Source organism: Caenorhabditis remanei, chromosome II, assembly GCF_010183535.1.
Source record: "Caenorhabditis remanei strain PX506 chromosome II, whole genome shotgun sequence".
Classification (NCBI taxonomy): Eukaryota; Metazoa; Nematoda; class Chromadorea; order Rhabditida; family Rhabditidae; genus Caenorhabditis; species Caenorhabditis remanei.
In genome coordinates, this window is record NC_071329.1 from 10,108,243 (window position 1) to 10,122,210 (window position 13,968).

The following is a 13,968-nucleotide window of genomic DNA, read 5'->3' on the forward strand; positions in this document are numbered from 1 at the left end:
AAATTCTTTTTTGTAAAGAGTGGTGGTTTTCAGATTATTATCATGCCCGAGTCCATGTTTGTTAGTTTTGTTTGTGTGCATCTTTGAGATTGCGTTTGCGTTTCGAAACAGGATTTCTATTGAAAGTTCAAATTTACTTTCTGAAAGTGCAATTCCTGCAAAATGGGGTGTTACAGATAACATTGCAAACGCATATAAACTTCATATTTCTTTTCATTCTGTTTATAATTTTTTCAGTTTTGTTTGTCTCTGGTTACCGAGCCTCTGTGAACCCTAGCAGATTAGATTTTCAAAATTTTGTAGAAATATTGCTCATTGTGTAGTTCACTTCAGAAATTTTTTTTCAAGATCAAATCAAAATCTTGACACTTTCCGACACGAATGAAAAACTTTGACAGTTCAAGTGAAGGGAAACTTGTAAAAACTATACTTCTTAGCCAATTCGAATAAGTTTGTATTGACTCTTACCAGCTTAGTTCTATTGCTTTTTAATTAATATGTAATGTATTTATGTATGCCTCATCTTCAACCGGAAATCTGTATTCTAGAATCTGAAATATCAGTCTTTATTTTCATGCTCCTATTCTTGAGATCTTTTTCAGATTCCCATGCAAAATACCTGATTGATAATTGATCATGAATTAATGTTTCTCTAGTCATTTCTAGCCTAAAAAATAAGTTAAAAGACTAGTGTTATCATCTCACATGTGCTCCCAAAATGACATGTCAATACACAACTATACTACATTTTTTACTCTTTTTATAGGAAATTAATTCAGTTAGAACAGTCAGATTATTCAATTGTTTTCAGACAAAATGGGGTTTGCCGTTTATTTGGTTGCTCTTGTGATACTTTATGTTGGGTTCAACTTGAAAAAGATTCTGAAATTTGTGAAGGTATGCTGATTTACTTTTTTTAAATTTGTAATCCATTTGGTTCGGTCAATTCAGGAGAGAAAAAGATTGTATGAGTTGATGGATAAAATAGATGGACCACTTGCGTTACCACTACTTGGAACAACTTTTCAATTTAAAATGGATCCTGTCGGTAAGAATTTTCTCACAAAACACATTGCTTACCAGCTTGTTCTTATTACAGAATTTGCCATGCAACTCTACAATTGGGGTCTCGAATACTCTGCAAAAGGAGCTTCTCTTGCCAAATTCTGGATGGGACCGTATCCAATGGTGATCATTTTGACTCCAGAGGCCAGTAAAGTGAGATATAAACAGACTGTTTTCAAAGTAATCACCGATAATATCAGAAAATACTGGAAAGCAATGTGTTGATCAACAAAAGCAGTGAATATGATATATTCCTTCCATGGCTTGGAACTGGTCTTTTACTTGCAAGTGGAGATAAATGGAGAGGAAGAAGGAAAATGATGACTCCATCTTTCCATTTCAATGTTCTTATTGATTTCCAAGCAGTTTTTGATAATCAGAGCAAGGCAATTAAGATATTTCTAAGCTAATGGAAACTGTGGATATATTTTAGATTCTACTGGAACAACTCGAAGAGGCTTTGAAGAAAGTAAAAGACAACACGATTGATGCTTTCCCTTATATCAAAAGATGCGCTTTGGATATTATTTGCGGTATTGTTCTGTCTTTTTCCTCAATACTGGGAACTGAATATTTCAGAAACTGCGATGGGAACAACCGTCAGTGCCCAAACAAATCATACTCATCCGTATGTGATGGCAGTGAATGAAATGAATAGTTTGGCATTTAAATATCAGCGAATGCCTTGGCTTTGGATCAAACCAATTCGACATTTAACTGGATATGAAGCAGATTTCCAACGAAATCTTGACATCGTCACTTCCTTCACCAAAAAAGTTATTGAAGAGAAACTGAAAGAACATGAAGAAAATGGAGGGATTTCAGAAGTTGACAAGTCGAAAAAGGCGTTTCTTGATATGCTAATTGATGTGAAATGTTTTGAATTTTAGTGGATTAAAAAGAAAAAAATTACAGAAAAAAGAGGAAGGTGGACTCGGGTATGAAGATATTCGAGAAGAAGTAGATACTTTTATGTTTGAAGGACATGATACAACTTCAGCTGGAATCGGATGGTCTCTATGGTGTCTTGCAAACAGTGCAGAATATCAGAAGAAGTGCCATGAAGAATTGGATCAGATTTTTGGTAAAGAAGTTTATTGGATTTAAGTAAAATGTATACAACTTATAGAAGGATCCTCCAGAGAATGTACTGTCGAAGATCTCAAAAAGATGAAATATCTGGAGAAATGTGTAAAGGAAGCACTTCGAATGAGACCTTCGGTTCCTCAAATTGCAAGATCCGTTGACGAAGAATTTGAACTGGGTAAGAACTTTCCCATTCTCGAATTAAAGTTTTAATCGAATTCTAGAAACAATAACTTTATTCTTTTCAGACGGAACAATCATTCCAAAAGGATGTTCTATTATGGTATCCCCAGCCTTCCTTCAAAATAATCCACGTACCTATGCCAATCATGAAATCTATGATCCAGAAAGATTCAGTGAAGAGGAAATCTCAAAAAGACATGCATATGCATACATTCCATTCAGTGCGGGTCCACGTAATTGCATTGGTCAAAAGTTTGCAATGCAAGAGGAGAAAACAGTGATCTCATGGGTTTTACGAAAGTTCCATATTCACACAGACATTGGAATTCTGGAGAATTTCCCACTTCCCGAGACAATTACGAGACCAACGATGGGATTCCCATTGAAATTCACTGTTAGACAATAATATGGTTATTTTATTTACGTGGCAGATAATAAATCGAGGGTTTTTCTGATTTGTTTTAGGTCAAGTACACGTATTTATAGATTAATAGTCAGTAGGAGAAAGACAATGAGCCTGATTATTCTTCACTTTCAGTTTTCTTTTTCGATGAAGTCTGTTGAGAGTCCACTTCAATCGATCGGCAACTGACAAGAGTCTCGTGACGAAGAAAACTGAAATTAGGGTTTTTAGTTGATGAGTCATTCATGAATTGAATCTTACCCAGCGATTCGGGTGAACACATGAATATATTTTCCGCTCAGAATCGTATGATGATTGGCTCCGTGAACAATCAACGGCGGAACTGGATTTTTCAGTTTCTCATAGAGGGCCATCCCATGGGCCAATGGAATCACTTCGTCGAGATCTCCATGGCAAATGAGAACTCGAGTCTCGATACGATTGACTTTGTCAAAGCTGAAATTCGTTCTCATTTTTAATTTATTACTGGTTCTCTCTGTGGTACCTAGTAAATGAATCGGCCCAACAAGTGTCTGGTTTATCCGGTTTACTCGAGAAAAGTCTCAATCCACTGGTAAATGGAGCAATGAGAACAACTCCAGCAAGACCTTCCGGGTTGCTTGAAGCTAAATCGACGGCTGCAGTTGTTCCGATACTATATCCCATGACTACAATCTGGAAAATAACAGCTTGATTTCGGAGACGCAGATTAGAATAAGTACTTTTTTATCCGGTCTAGTCTCTCGAATCTTATCATAAACAGCTCTTATATCAGCATACATGTTCTTCTCCCCTTGAGTTCCAGATGAAAAACCATATCCAGAATAGTCGAAAGCATAGAAATCAGTTTCGAAAACGTTGGCATATGTGACGAAATTCATTGAACTTGGTTGCAAGAATCCTCCGAGATCTGAAGAGTTCGGTTGGCAGAAGAGGACAACCTGAAATGAAGAGAAGTTTTTGTGGGTTGCTTAAAAACACAAATTGTTTTCACAAAACGATATTTTCTTTTTCTCAAACATTGTCTATACACTTATACAGAAACGTGTCACGAAGGAATACTCGAGTTCCTCGAAAACGTGACGCAACAGGAACAAAAACTTCCGAATAGATTTACTATTTCAATTTTTTCTTAACACCAATAATATTTATAAGGAATACTTACTTGGTCCGAAACAGATGGATTACTTGAATAACTATCCGGAGTACACTTGATACAAACCAAATCATTATTGTTTGCAGTTGTGACAGAGAAAACTTCAACTTCTTTCTCCGAATGAATATAATCTGCTCCATTTGAAATGTTTCTGACCACAAGTTGAACTGGCTCATCTCGACATCCACGAATATTTTTGAATCGTTTCTCGGGGTCTGATTTGAGTGCTATCCGGTATGTCATTCCCTTTTCAGGTGGATGGAAAGCAAGTTTTCGAGTGACAATTGATGGAACTGGTGGACATGCCACGTAGCATATTAGACCGCATGCACGGAGCAAATCGATGAAAACGTCACAGCATCCGGGTTGATTTTCTGCGACTGGCTCGCGCTGGAAAAGTATTTTTACGAGTTTTAAAGGAGGCATTTTGTGTCTTGTATAATTTGTTTATGCAAGGAAACACTTGCTACTAACATTACAATCTTAATTAAATATTCTCACTTCATATAGTCCCACTTATCCAAGATAGACTATACTAATTGAAAACATCTAGAAGGACTATTTCGATCTCATTATTTTCAAAAATTTACCAATTCTTCAACAACTTTTTTCGGAGATTGAGCAATCAAAAAAGTAGGAGATGAGTGTGGAGAAATCAGGTTTTCGGAGGTAGTTTCGATTCCAAAAACGAAATGAATTTTTTATTTTGACGACGACGCGAGCTCTTTGGAGCCCCAACGAGAGTAAAGGAAGCCCTCGTTTTCCGGTGGGAATAGAGGATTAAATGAGAACTAGATGGGGGTTGGATGTGATGATGAAGATGGTGATGAGAGCATTTTGTTAGGATAAAAAGAGGAAAACGAGTTGGGGGAACACACATTAGTAATGCATTAGAAACGCCGCCAACTTACTCCTAAAACTTTGACAATTTCAGTGCCAGCTGGGAAGATTTGATACTTTTGAGACTTTTGGTCGGGAATTTTGACTGTTGGTTTTAGTAGAAATGAACGGAAATAAATATGTGGAAATTGGGTGCTTGTCGTGCTAACAAATCAATACAATTATCACTTTCGCCTTTTCTTTTTCTCTTTTTCATATCAGTTTCTGACTATCAATTCAGCTGAGAGTGCAATTATTTGTATTCCGTTTTCTCATAGTTTATTGTCAATGAAGAAGCACTTTCACTTCATCTGAAACCAGAAACTCACTTGTACACCACGTGGCATCGAACAGAAAATGAAGAATCGGAGGTGTTTTGATAATAGAAAATAAAAAAGATTTTGTTGAATTGAAACATTAATTGACGGTGAAAAACAAGAAAAGTGAACTTAGGGAGGTCTTGGGGAGAAAAGAAAAATGATAAAATGTCACGGAGAAAACAAAGTTTATTTTTAAGGATTTTTCGAATTCGAGAGTAATAGAACACCCGTAAATGAAAAGAAATTGTTCGGATTTACAGAAAAAATTGAGAGAGAACCGAAGAGAAAATCACTGAATTTGTTGGTTTACAAATGTCTTTTTCGGGTTCCTGCAGCACTGACTGGACATGTTTGAGTGGCTCCGGATAGTACAGAGTTACGGTATTTTTGGAAGAGAGGACGGATGAATTCGTTGGTTGCAGTATCCCATGCTCTGGAATAGAAAGAGTTTGATTAGGTATTTTGCGAGAAGGAAAGTGTAATGATTCGAATAACTCACTTTTGTCTACTTCCCAAAACTTCTTTGTTTTGTTCAGTTTCCTCTTCAATCTTGTTATATCTCGAATCAGAAATCAATTTCAGAGAGATGTTCATAGCTTCTGAATTTTTCAGAATAAAAATCAATATTACATATCTCTGACGTTACCTTCGACAACAGCTCTCACATGTTTTGGCAGATCAGCGTCGTTTTGTCCACATCTAGCCATAGCTTGTTGCAGAATTGACACCCAGATCTGAAACATGAATCATTGTATTGTTTGTTCTTTTTTTCAGAAAAAAACCTTGTCGTCTTCTTCAATATTTTCCTGAATAGAATTGAATGCTGGGAATGGTCTTTTGGCTGGTTGAACACTGTTTGGAAGACCAGCGGCACGGAATGGTTGAGATTCCACAGCTGAAACAGCAGCTGGAGATGGCATAAAACTGAAAACAAACAGTTCAATGAATACAGATTTGAATAAAGAAACGACTCACTCGGTTGGCCTGAAAGCCTCAGGAGTTGGAACTTGAACAATGTGAGCATTTGAATAAGCAGCCACGATCACTTCAATCATTCCTTCGAGTCCAAGAGCGTATCTTCCTGTTTTGAAATGCCCAATATTTCTCTCAAATGCAGATTTCAATGTGTCTTTTGAAATCTTTGCATCTCTTCCGGCAACAGTGAACACTTGACGATCCTGCCTAGAGTTGACAATCAAAACAGTTGTATCACACATTCCAACGTCCTGAAACACAACATTGTAGAAAGGGAAAAATGGGGAAAAGTTACCTGGAAGTTTTGGTATCTTCTTTTAAGATTGTTAGCAAACTTCTCAATATCAATTGGCACTCCGGGAACGCTTCCAATTTTGTCGATGATGGCGACAATAATCTGAAATTCGTTGTTTCTCAAATTTATTTTAAAATTAATTTCCAAGATACCTCTAAATTTCTATCTGGCATCAGTGCACATGATGGTGATGTATTTTTGATTCCAGAAGTCAAAGAATGCAATTGATTCACTCTTTGAACCAATCTGCTCCTTTCTTCATCAGAGACAATTGCAGATGGATCACATACTTGTGATGGGAGAGCCAATCGACATGAGAATGGATCTAATCGTGGATCCGGATACGTTTGAGATGTGAACTGTGCAACTGAAGGAGAAATGAAGAGAAAAGGAAAAAGGATTAGAATTGGATCGAGTTTGGGATGCATCTGGAACAACAGAACAATTAGATGTGAGATGGAAATGTCAAGAATACGAAATGAGACAAGAAAACCATATCAATACAGATTCAAGATCAAGTGGAACCTCTCAAAAACCAGAAATATGTCATCTGACTGAGTTGAAAGGTCTTATATACACTTTTGTTGTGCCTACTGTATTAATTTCGTCTGAAAGTTACAATTCAGTTTACAACTATTATGAGTAGGTTGTCGCTTTATAAGTAAGAAGTTCTAGGAGAAGAAGAAAGAAAACAAACAACATTTTGTGTCCAAGGACTTGTGTAAACCACTTACAGTTTATGCAAATGACGATACATAAGAGGTCTTTCATCCCCCCAACTTGTTTCAAAAAAGTTTGGAAGACCTCCTGGAGGCAAGGAAATAGATAGAAAGGAAGGTAGAAGAGGGGAGAGAGTGAGGAAAGTTTGAAAGGATAGGTGCGAGAAATTAAGAGGTTTTTGAAGAACGGTTATTGTTATTTCTGGATAGCACGAAGTTTCAATGAAGAATGAATTACAAACTAAGATTATTGTATTTACCCCACTATTATGAAAATTTATCTGTGCATGTTGAGAAAGGAATTAGCAGAGAACTTGAAGAAGAGCGTTTTCCGATCGGAACCTAAATGTTGTAAAAAGATCTTTCAGATTTCTTCAGAGAAAGTTTTGAATAAAAACTCAAGGTCCCAAATGTTCAGAGAACTTTCTAAAGTTATTCAATAACCGAAGAGTAAAGGATCAGAAAAGTAAAAGTCTACATTCAAAGAATTATCTTCTCCCAAAAAGTTGTAACATAAAAACGATGACACCTTTTGTGAAAAGTGTTCAAAGATGGGATTGAAATAAAAAGAGAGAAGTCAAAGCAACATGTCTCTTTCCTTTCTGTCGGATAATAAGCTTCACCGGGGTCTCCTTCGACGTCTTCTTCTCCTTCTTCTACAGGAACCGGCTGACCACGATCCCTCACGTCGTCTGCCTGCATAACCAGATTTCTGTCTGCGTCTCGAACGTCTTCAATTCGTTTCTCATTCCTCTTGTTGAACCTATCTCCTTCACATTTGTATGTGTTCCTATATATGCCCGATTTTCAATAAATGACCATTCTTATACAATAAGTCTATTTATTTATGACTTTGAGTATGAAAAAAGATAGTTAGATGCGGAAATTGCGAAGATTGAAGATATTCTATTTTGTTTCTTCCTCCCGTTTACACTCTGCTTATAAGAGAAATTGTATAGGCTCTACAGATTCATCGAAAATCATAAATAGAATTATCAAAAGTCAATAAACATGTTGATTGAAAATGCTATCAAACGTGAGATAACAAGGATATCAATGGATTTTTGGCACGCCTGGATGACAACAAAAACTTGATAAACGGGGGAGGATGGAGGCTAGATGGCAATCCTGCATAAAAAGACTACAAAGTATGGGCTGTGGTGTCTGGATGATTGGAATTTTTGGAAGGCAAATACTTCTTTCTAATAGAATGGCTTTGTAGGGTTCCTGGACAGTTGTGAAATAATATGCAAGATTTTCAGGAGCAAAGTGCCTAATAGGTGAAACTAGATGTCGTCGTGATCCGAATGCACCAAGTTGTTATTTATCTAGTTCTTCATAAATACCGAGCAGAATTTTCATGAATTCTACTTTTTTCAGTCCACGTATTCGATATAATCACGCGACATAGTTTCGTTTTAATATCTTCCAAATTAATGCTCCCTAACTGTACATTTACACTATTTTAATAATGCAGTCTTGGTGGTGACAATAGCATTTTTGTTCTCTCAGGCAACACACCCAGATAAGAAAAGAATTAATTTAATGTATGGATTATAGCAGGAAATGACGACCAGATGGGAGAAAAAGTGATAAGGTCAAAAAATCAGCAATGTCACGACATGCAGAAAGTAAAAATGATTTCAAATTTCGATTGTAAAAGAAACCAGAAATTGTAATAAAAATGGATGAGATTGCCGTTGGATAGAACACTGAAAATTGACCGTGTTAAAATATGAAACGATATGATCTCAAATGTCTAGATATCATTTGGAATAGACGATCAGGCTACATATGAATAGGAAAAACAGGAAATTGTGTAAAAATATGACCATAAATGAAGACCAACACACATAAAAAGAGTGAATTTCCAAACTTGGATCGAAATCAAAAAGGTGGAAAAATGAAACGAAGCGGCTTATTCGAGGAAGAGGGCACGTAGCTATTTTGACAATCGGATGGAGGGATCGTGTCATGTCGAACCGGGTTTTGTGCGATTAACCTCTCTCTGTGATGACAGGAAAAAGAGAGAGAATTGGGCAGAATTCTTCTATGGAAATTTTGACAGAGAAATAGACATTCTGTATGTTTGTAATTACGGTTTGCGGATGTATGGTGGAGCGGGGAAAACGAAGAAAAAAGGAGAGAATTGGATAATGTGGTGTCTGCCAGAGAAAGACGGAAAAAAGAGAGTGAGGATAGTAAAGTACAAGAAAAAAGAACAGGATGATACAAATTGGAAGTGAACGTTTGGTGAACTTTTATATTTCGGATCTATCGGTTTCTCAATTAGTGAAATCAGCAAAAGAACCAGGAAGTTCAAAGAATCTAAAAGACCGCAAGACTTGTATTTGAAGAAATCTTTTCTTTTTATTTGAACGTCGTCTAGAAACCGTTTCAGTTTCTACTTCCTCGTCAATGGAGCTTACTTGTTTTCCCGATTTGCTTCTACTTTGTTTCCTACTTTGTTTTCTTCTTTAAATTTCCCAATCAGCCTTTTAGGGATTGTTGACTTTCCATTTTTGCTCGGAAATTGTTTTACTCGTTCAATTGAATTTATAGATGCGCTCTATAAAATATCGTTGTGGACATCACATTTTTTGTAAACTTTATTACATTTGTGAGCCTCCCGTACCTCTTTCCACTATGTTTTTCAAGATTCAGATTTACAGTTGTGCAAACTGGATCAAAGATGGATTCTGCACAAATTGCTGCTATAAATGTACTGATCAAACCGAGTGTTGTGCCAAATCACATGGATACTGTACTCCAGCAGCATCCAAAGACTGAAAAAATTTGGAAAACTTTATAAATCATAATTCATTCGCTTTTGAATAAATTATTTGTATTGAGGTAATTTTTCTCACTAGTTGATTATTTTTTACCCAAGCGAGAACCATACGCGATTGAGCTATTGTTCACTTGCGAAAACTTAGAATTGATCCATCCTTTTCCACCCAAATACAAAAATAAAGTTATCGTTCAATCCGGTTTATTAAAGCTGGCGAATAGCGGAGAACCTGCGTTTGAGAACATAGGTTTTTAGTACGGTTTACCCGTGAAAAACACCTGCTTATTTGAGACTTGCTCTCAGATTACACCTATTATACCGCCAGATGTTTCTCTGTTCTAAACCAATAATTTGCTGTCATCGCTCTTCTTTCACATGCTCGGTATGACAATCCTGTCATAATCGATAATCTGTTCCCATGACAACGGGCAAATGTGCTCCATAGGAAAGGCTTAACCGAAAGACGAAACTCATGGTCGAAAAAGGAATGGCCCAAAATATTTTGTTTTTTCACTCCGATTATCCCAATTTCTAATTTTTCATTTCGGTCTTTTGTGATTTCTATTACTAGAATCTTGTTCCAGCAATGCCACGAAGAACTCGTAAGCCCAATCAGAACAGAGGATCAATTCAAAGAAAATATGAATTGGAGGCTAAAGTGAAACTTCTGGAGGAGAAACTCCTAAAATCAGAACAAAAAGAAATGATTGCAACGGAATTATACAACAAAGAAAAGAGACTTTGTTCATCTGCACGGGCGAATTCCACGTATTATCGGAACAAACTCATCTCAACCACTAAGGAAATGATTCGAATCACCGATAAATTGAATTCAGCAACGGAGGATCTCAAGTTGATCAAGAGGTGTTCGGACGGGCGGAAAACGAAAAAAAAAATTCTCGAGGAGCAAAACAAGACGATGAAATATAGGAAGAAAATGCTGAAAGCTCAAGAAACATTACGAATGAATCAAGAGTTGAACGAACAAGAAAAGAAACCATGGAGACTTTGTGAAGTGTGTGATGAGGCTTACAATCACACTGCCAATGGAACTCCTCGTGTTCTCAGTATGTTTATAACTGTTCAATTATTTTGTAAATATCTCCCAATTTTCAGAATGTGGGCATACTCTTTGTCACAGTTGTCTCGCCCAGATCGCCACGTCTCACTATATCCAATGCCCATTCGACCGTTTATTCACTAATATCGGAGTGAATGAACTCAACGATCTTCCGAAAAACTTTGTTGTTCTTCATATGTAATAATCAATCGTTCCTGTTTTCTAACTTCAATTATACTAATTGTTGATAGTCAATACCAAACTCAATTTTGTCGTATCAGAAGTTATTTCTAATGTCCATGACTAATTCAAACTTCTCACTAATCTGTTTTAAAGTACCCAGAACTCATTGCTTCTTCGTTTTCGGTAATCAGTCTCCAATTCTCTTAGTTATATACTAATAACTAAAAAACTTTTTTTTAATATAGTCTTCCAATAGAACATCTTATCGGACATAACTCTCATCCTCTTTTTTAACGTAACTCTCATCCTCTTTTTTGGAGAATATCTTCACCCGTTCTATTGTGATTCACTCAGATTGTTGAAATTTAATGAAACTTTACGTAAGAAAAATGTGGTATTTTGAAAAATGCATTTTAGTTATCAGACGAGTTCTTGAATTGGAAAAGAATAAGATACAATTAGTAGTCATCAGAAACTCTTATCAATTCAAACAATGTTGTCAGTATCAATTGTCAGCATCAGACCTTTGAACTTGAGCCTTTGATTTCTTATTAATTAATGATTGTTTTACCAAATCATTCGGTCAGTTGCTTCTTGCAGAATGTTTCGTTCTACTTCTGCTCTATTACTTGTCCTTTTCTATTTTTCTCTGACTAATTGTCAATTTTCTATATCAACTCAAGGCCCATGTCAAGATGATCCAACTACTGATTGCAAAGATTATGCTGCTTTGTGCAATAATAAAATGTATCAATCATTTCTAGATGTTTTCTGCCCAAAAACATGTGGATTGTGTCCCGGAAATACAACGGTTGCTCCGCCCACTGCTGCGCCGAATTGTGTGGATACCAATATCAAGTAAGTTTAGAAAAAAGAAAAGTTAACTCAAAAGTAGAAGAAGAATATCACGGTAAAAGTTAGTTTCAAGCAGATACAAACACAAAATTTCAGCTGCAAAGCCTGGGTGAAGGAAGGATACTGTACTGCCTGCTTTGTTGATTGCTCTGATCGAGTCAAGAATTGTGCAAAATCATGCGGTTTCTGTGTGGAAGGATCTTGTCTCAACTGTAAACAAAGATCAAAGTTCATAAAAATGTTTGATTTTCAATGAATAAATCAGTTTTGCAGACTGCCATTGACTTTTCTGAAACCCGTCGATTAACAGGCGGGGAATTAGTGCATTTTCTTCCGATTCATTTCCTAATCCGCGAGTTCAATATCACAATCATTTTCTTCTTGGGAAGATTATATTTCAAAAACGTCATAGTTCATAGTCATGGCATTACACAGATTTATGTTATCAGTTTAATACACCACACCCAACACCTACACGATATCTAGATGACTATAAAACGTATGCTGAAAGTCATGTTCTCATTCGGAAAACTGCACAAATGATTCGTCATTCACTCTTCCTCATTTTCTCTGTTTCATTCCTTCTTTTGGTCTCTTGTGAATATTTCGAAGATACCAAATGTGAAAACGATCCAACTGTTGATTGTGATTCATTCAAAGATGACTGCAAAAACGATAAATTGATCCCGTTGCTCAAGAAATCGTGCCCGGTTACATGTAATTTGTGCCCCAGTACTGTTTCTCCAACAACGTTGGGTCCATGTGAAGACAGCCCAGGATCAAATTGTAGCACCTTCAAAGATTACTGCGATAATGAGAAATATATTCCAATGTTGAAAGAGTTCTGTCCAGTCACTTGTAATATGTGTCCTGGAGCAACAACCGTTTCTCCTCCAACTCCAAATCCTCATTGCTATGATAATGAAACAAAGTGAGTCTTATTTTCTGAATTTCAGTAGACAAGAGTTAATGTTTTCAGATGTAAAGAATGGAAAGCAAGAGGCTACTGTACAAACTGCTTCTATTCATGTGCTGACAAGATCAAAATGTGTGCAAAGACATGCGGATTCTGTACAAAAGGAACATGCGTCGATTGCAAGAAATAAAATTTTCCATTTTTCATTTCTAGAATAAATTGGTTAAGTTCTGAATTTTTTTTTAGTTTGGAATGGATTGCTGAAATTGATTACATAGACTGAGAAGGGGTTTAAATGATTTTATAAATAATTTTATGCTAAAAAAATGAATTTGTTAATAAAACGTTGAAAGAAGCCGTTGAATTTGTTTAAACTGTGTTAGTGTATGCAACCTCAAAGAAACCTTTTCAGTAAATTTCATCACTGTACAATCATCGGGCACTTGAAGTGTACGATTTAACACAGCTTTAGCAAGAATATTGAATGTTACTATTATTCGATAAACAATGTGTTTTATACCACAAAAAATTGAGATGATGACCGGAAGGAAGAAAATTAGTGGGTTTACTATCTCTCCTTTTCGTTTTCACAATTTTCGTATTTACTTCAAATTACAATTTTCTCTCCTTATCAATATCGTTTGTTCGAGCCATCCAGGAAGTGTGGGTGGCTCAAATAGTAGTATAAATTGAACCTATCCCACTGATAAAATCAGGTAAATTTAAATATGAAACTCATTCTTCTGTTTACAATCTTCGTCTTCTTCTTCGCGTCTTCTATCTACTCAGCCGATACTTGCCAGGATTACGGTACCTTGTGAGTTGTTGAAAAATGGGAAAAAAGAAGACATCATGAACTATATTTCAGTTGCGAATCATGGAAAAAGAATGGTTTCTGTGAAATGTGTTTCTACAAATGTGATGTTCGTGTCAAGTACTGTCCGAAAACCTGCGGATTCTGTGATCCAACCAAATGTGTCGACTGCCCTCCTAGAGCTACAGAGCACTAACTAACTACCTAATTTTAAAATGCAAATGTTTATAAATGTTTTCACAATAAGTCTCTACTATGCAGTACACTG

At 36.2% G+C, this 13,968-nt stretch overlaps 5 protein-coding genes across 5 annotated transcripts; 4 read left to right on the forward strand and 1 right to left on the reverse strand.

The window, feature by feature from the left end:
- Window positions 1-816: 816 nt before the first annotated feature.
- GCK72_005750 (uncharacterized protein) lies at window positions 817-2,740 on the forward strand (the record flags this gene model as incomplete). Its single annotated transcript, XM_053725322.1, has 9 exons — window positions 817-897; window positions 952-1,048; window positions 1,100-1,218; window positions 1,266-1,451; window positions 1,499-1,598; window positions 1,645-1,934; window positions 1,981-2,149; window positions 2,195-2,329; window positions 2,400-2,740. 9 exons carry the CDS (start codon window positions 817-819, stop codon window positions 2,738-2,740), a joined length of 1,518 nt encoding a protein of 505 aa, XP_053589516.1.
- Window positions 2,741-2,855: 115 nt separating this feature from the next.
- Window positions 2,856-6,790, reverse strand: GCK72_005751 (uncharacterized protein; the record flags this gene model as incomplete). The annotated part of the gene is made up of 12 exons (XM_003102445.2): window positions 2,856-2,949; window positions 2,999-3,193; window positions 3,243-3,412; window positions 3,460-3,678; window positions 3,903-4,283; window positions 5,435-5,525; window positions 5,592-5,691; window positions 5,739-5,826; window positions 5,875-6,016; window positions 6,068-6,318; window positions 6,363-6,464; window positions 6,515-6,790. 12 exons carry the CDS (start codon window positions 6,788-6,790, stop codon window positions 2,856-2,858), a joined length of 2,109 nt encoding a protein of 702 aa, XP_003102493.2.
- Window positions 6,791-10,458: 3,668 nt separating this feature from the next.
- On the forward strand, window positions 10,459-11,134 carry GCK72_005752 (uncharacterized protein; the record flags this gene model as incomplete). Its single annotated transcript, XM_053725323.1, has 2 exons — window positions 10,459-10,939; window positions 10,989-11,134. 2 exons carry the CDS (start codon window positions 10,459-10,461, stop codon window positions 11,132-11,134), a joined length of 627 nt encoding a protein of 208 aa, XP_053589517.1.
- A 726-nt stretch (window positions 11,135-11,860) lies between these two features.
- On the forward strand, window positions 11,861-13,076 carry GCK72_005753 (uncharacterized protein; the record flags this gene model as incomplete). The annotated part of the gene is made up of 4 exons (XM_053725324.1): window positions 11,861-11,973; window positions 12,067-12,182; window positions 12,457-12,901; window positions 12,950-13,076. The coding sequence occupies 4 exons, from the start codon at window positions 11,861-11,863 to the stop codon at window positions 13,074-13,076; spliced, it is 801 nt and encodes a 266-aa protein (XP_053589518.1).
- A 538-nt stretch (window positions 13,077-13,614) lies between these two features.
- GCK72_005754 (uncharacterized protein) lies at window positions 13,615-13,896 on the forward strand (the record flags this gene model as incomplete). The annotated part of the gene is made up of 2 exons (XM_003102447.2): window positions 13,615-13,703; window positions 13,755-13,896. The coding sequence occupies 2 exons, from the start codon at window positions 13,615-13,617 to the stop codon at window positions 13,894-13,896; spliced, it is 231 nt and encodes a 76-aa protein (XP_003102495.1).
- Between the last annotated feature and the right edge of the window lie 72 nt (window positions 13,897-13,968).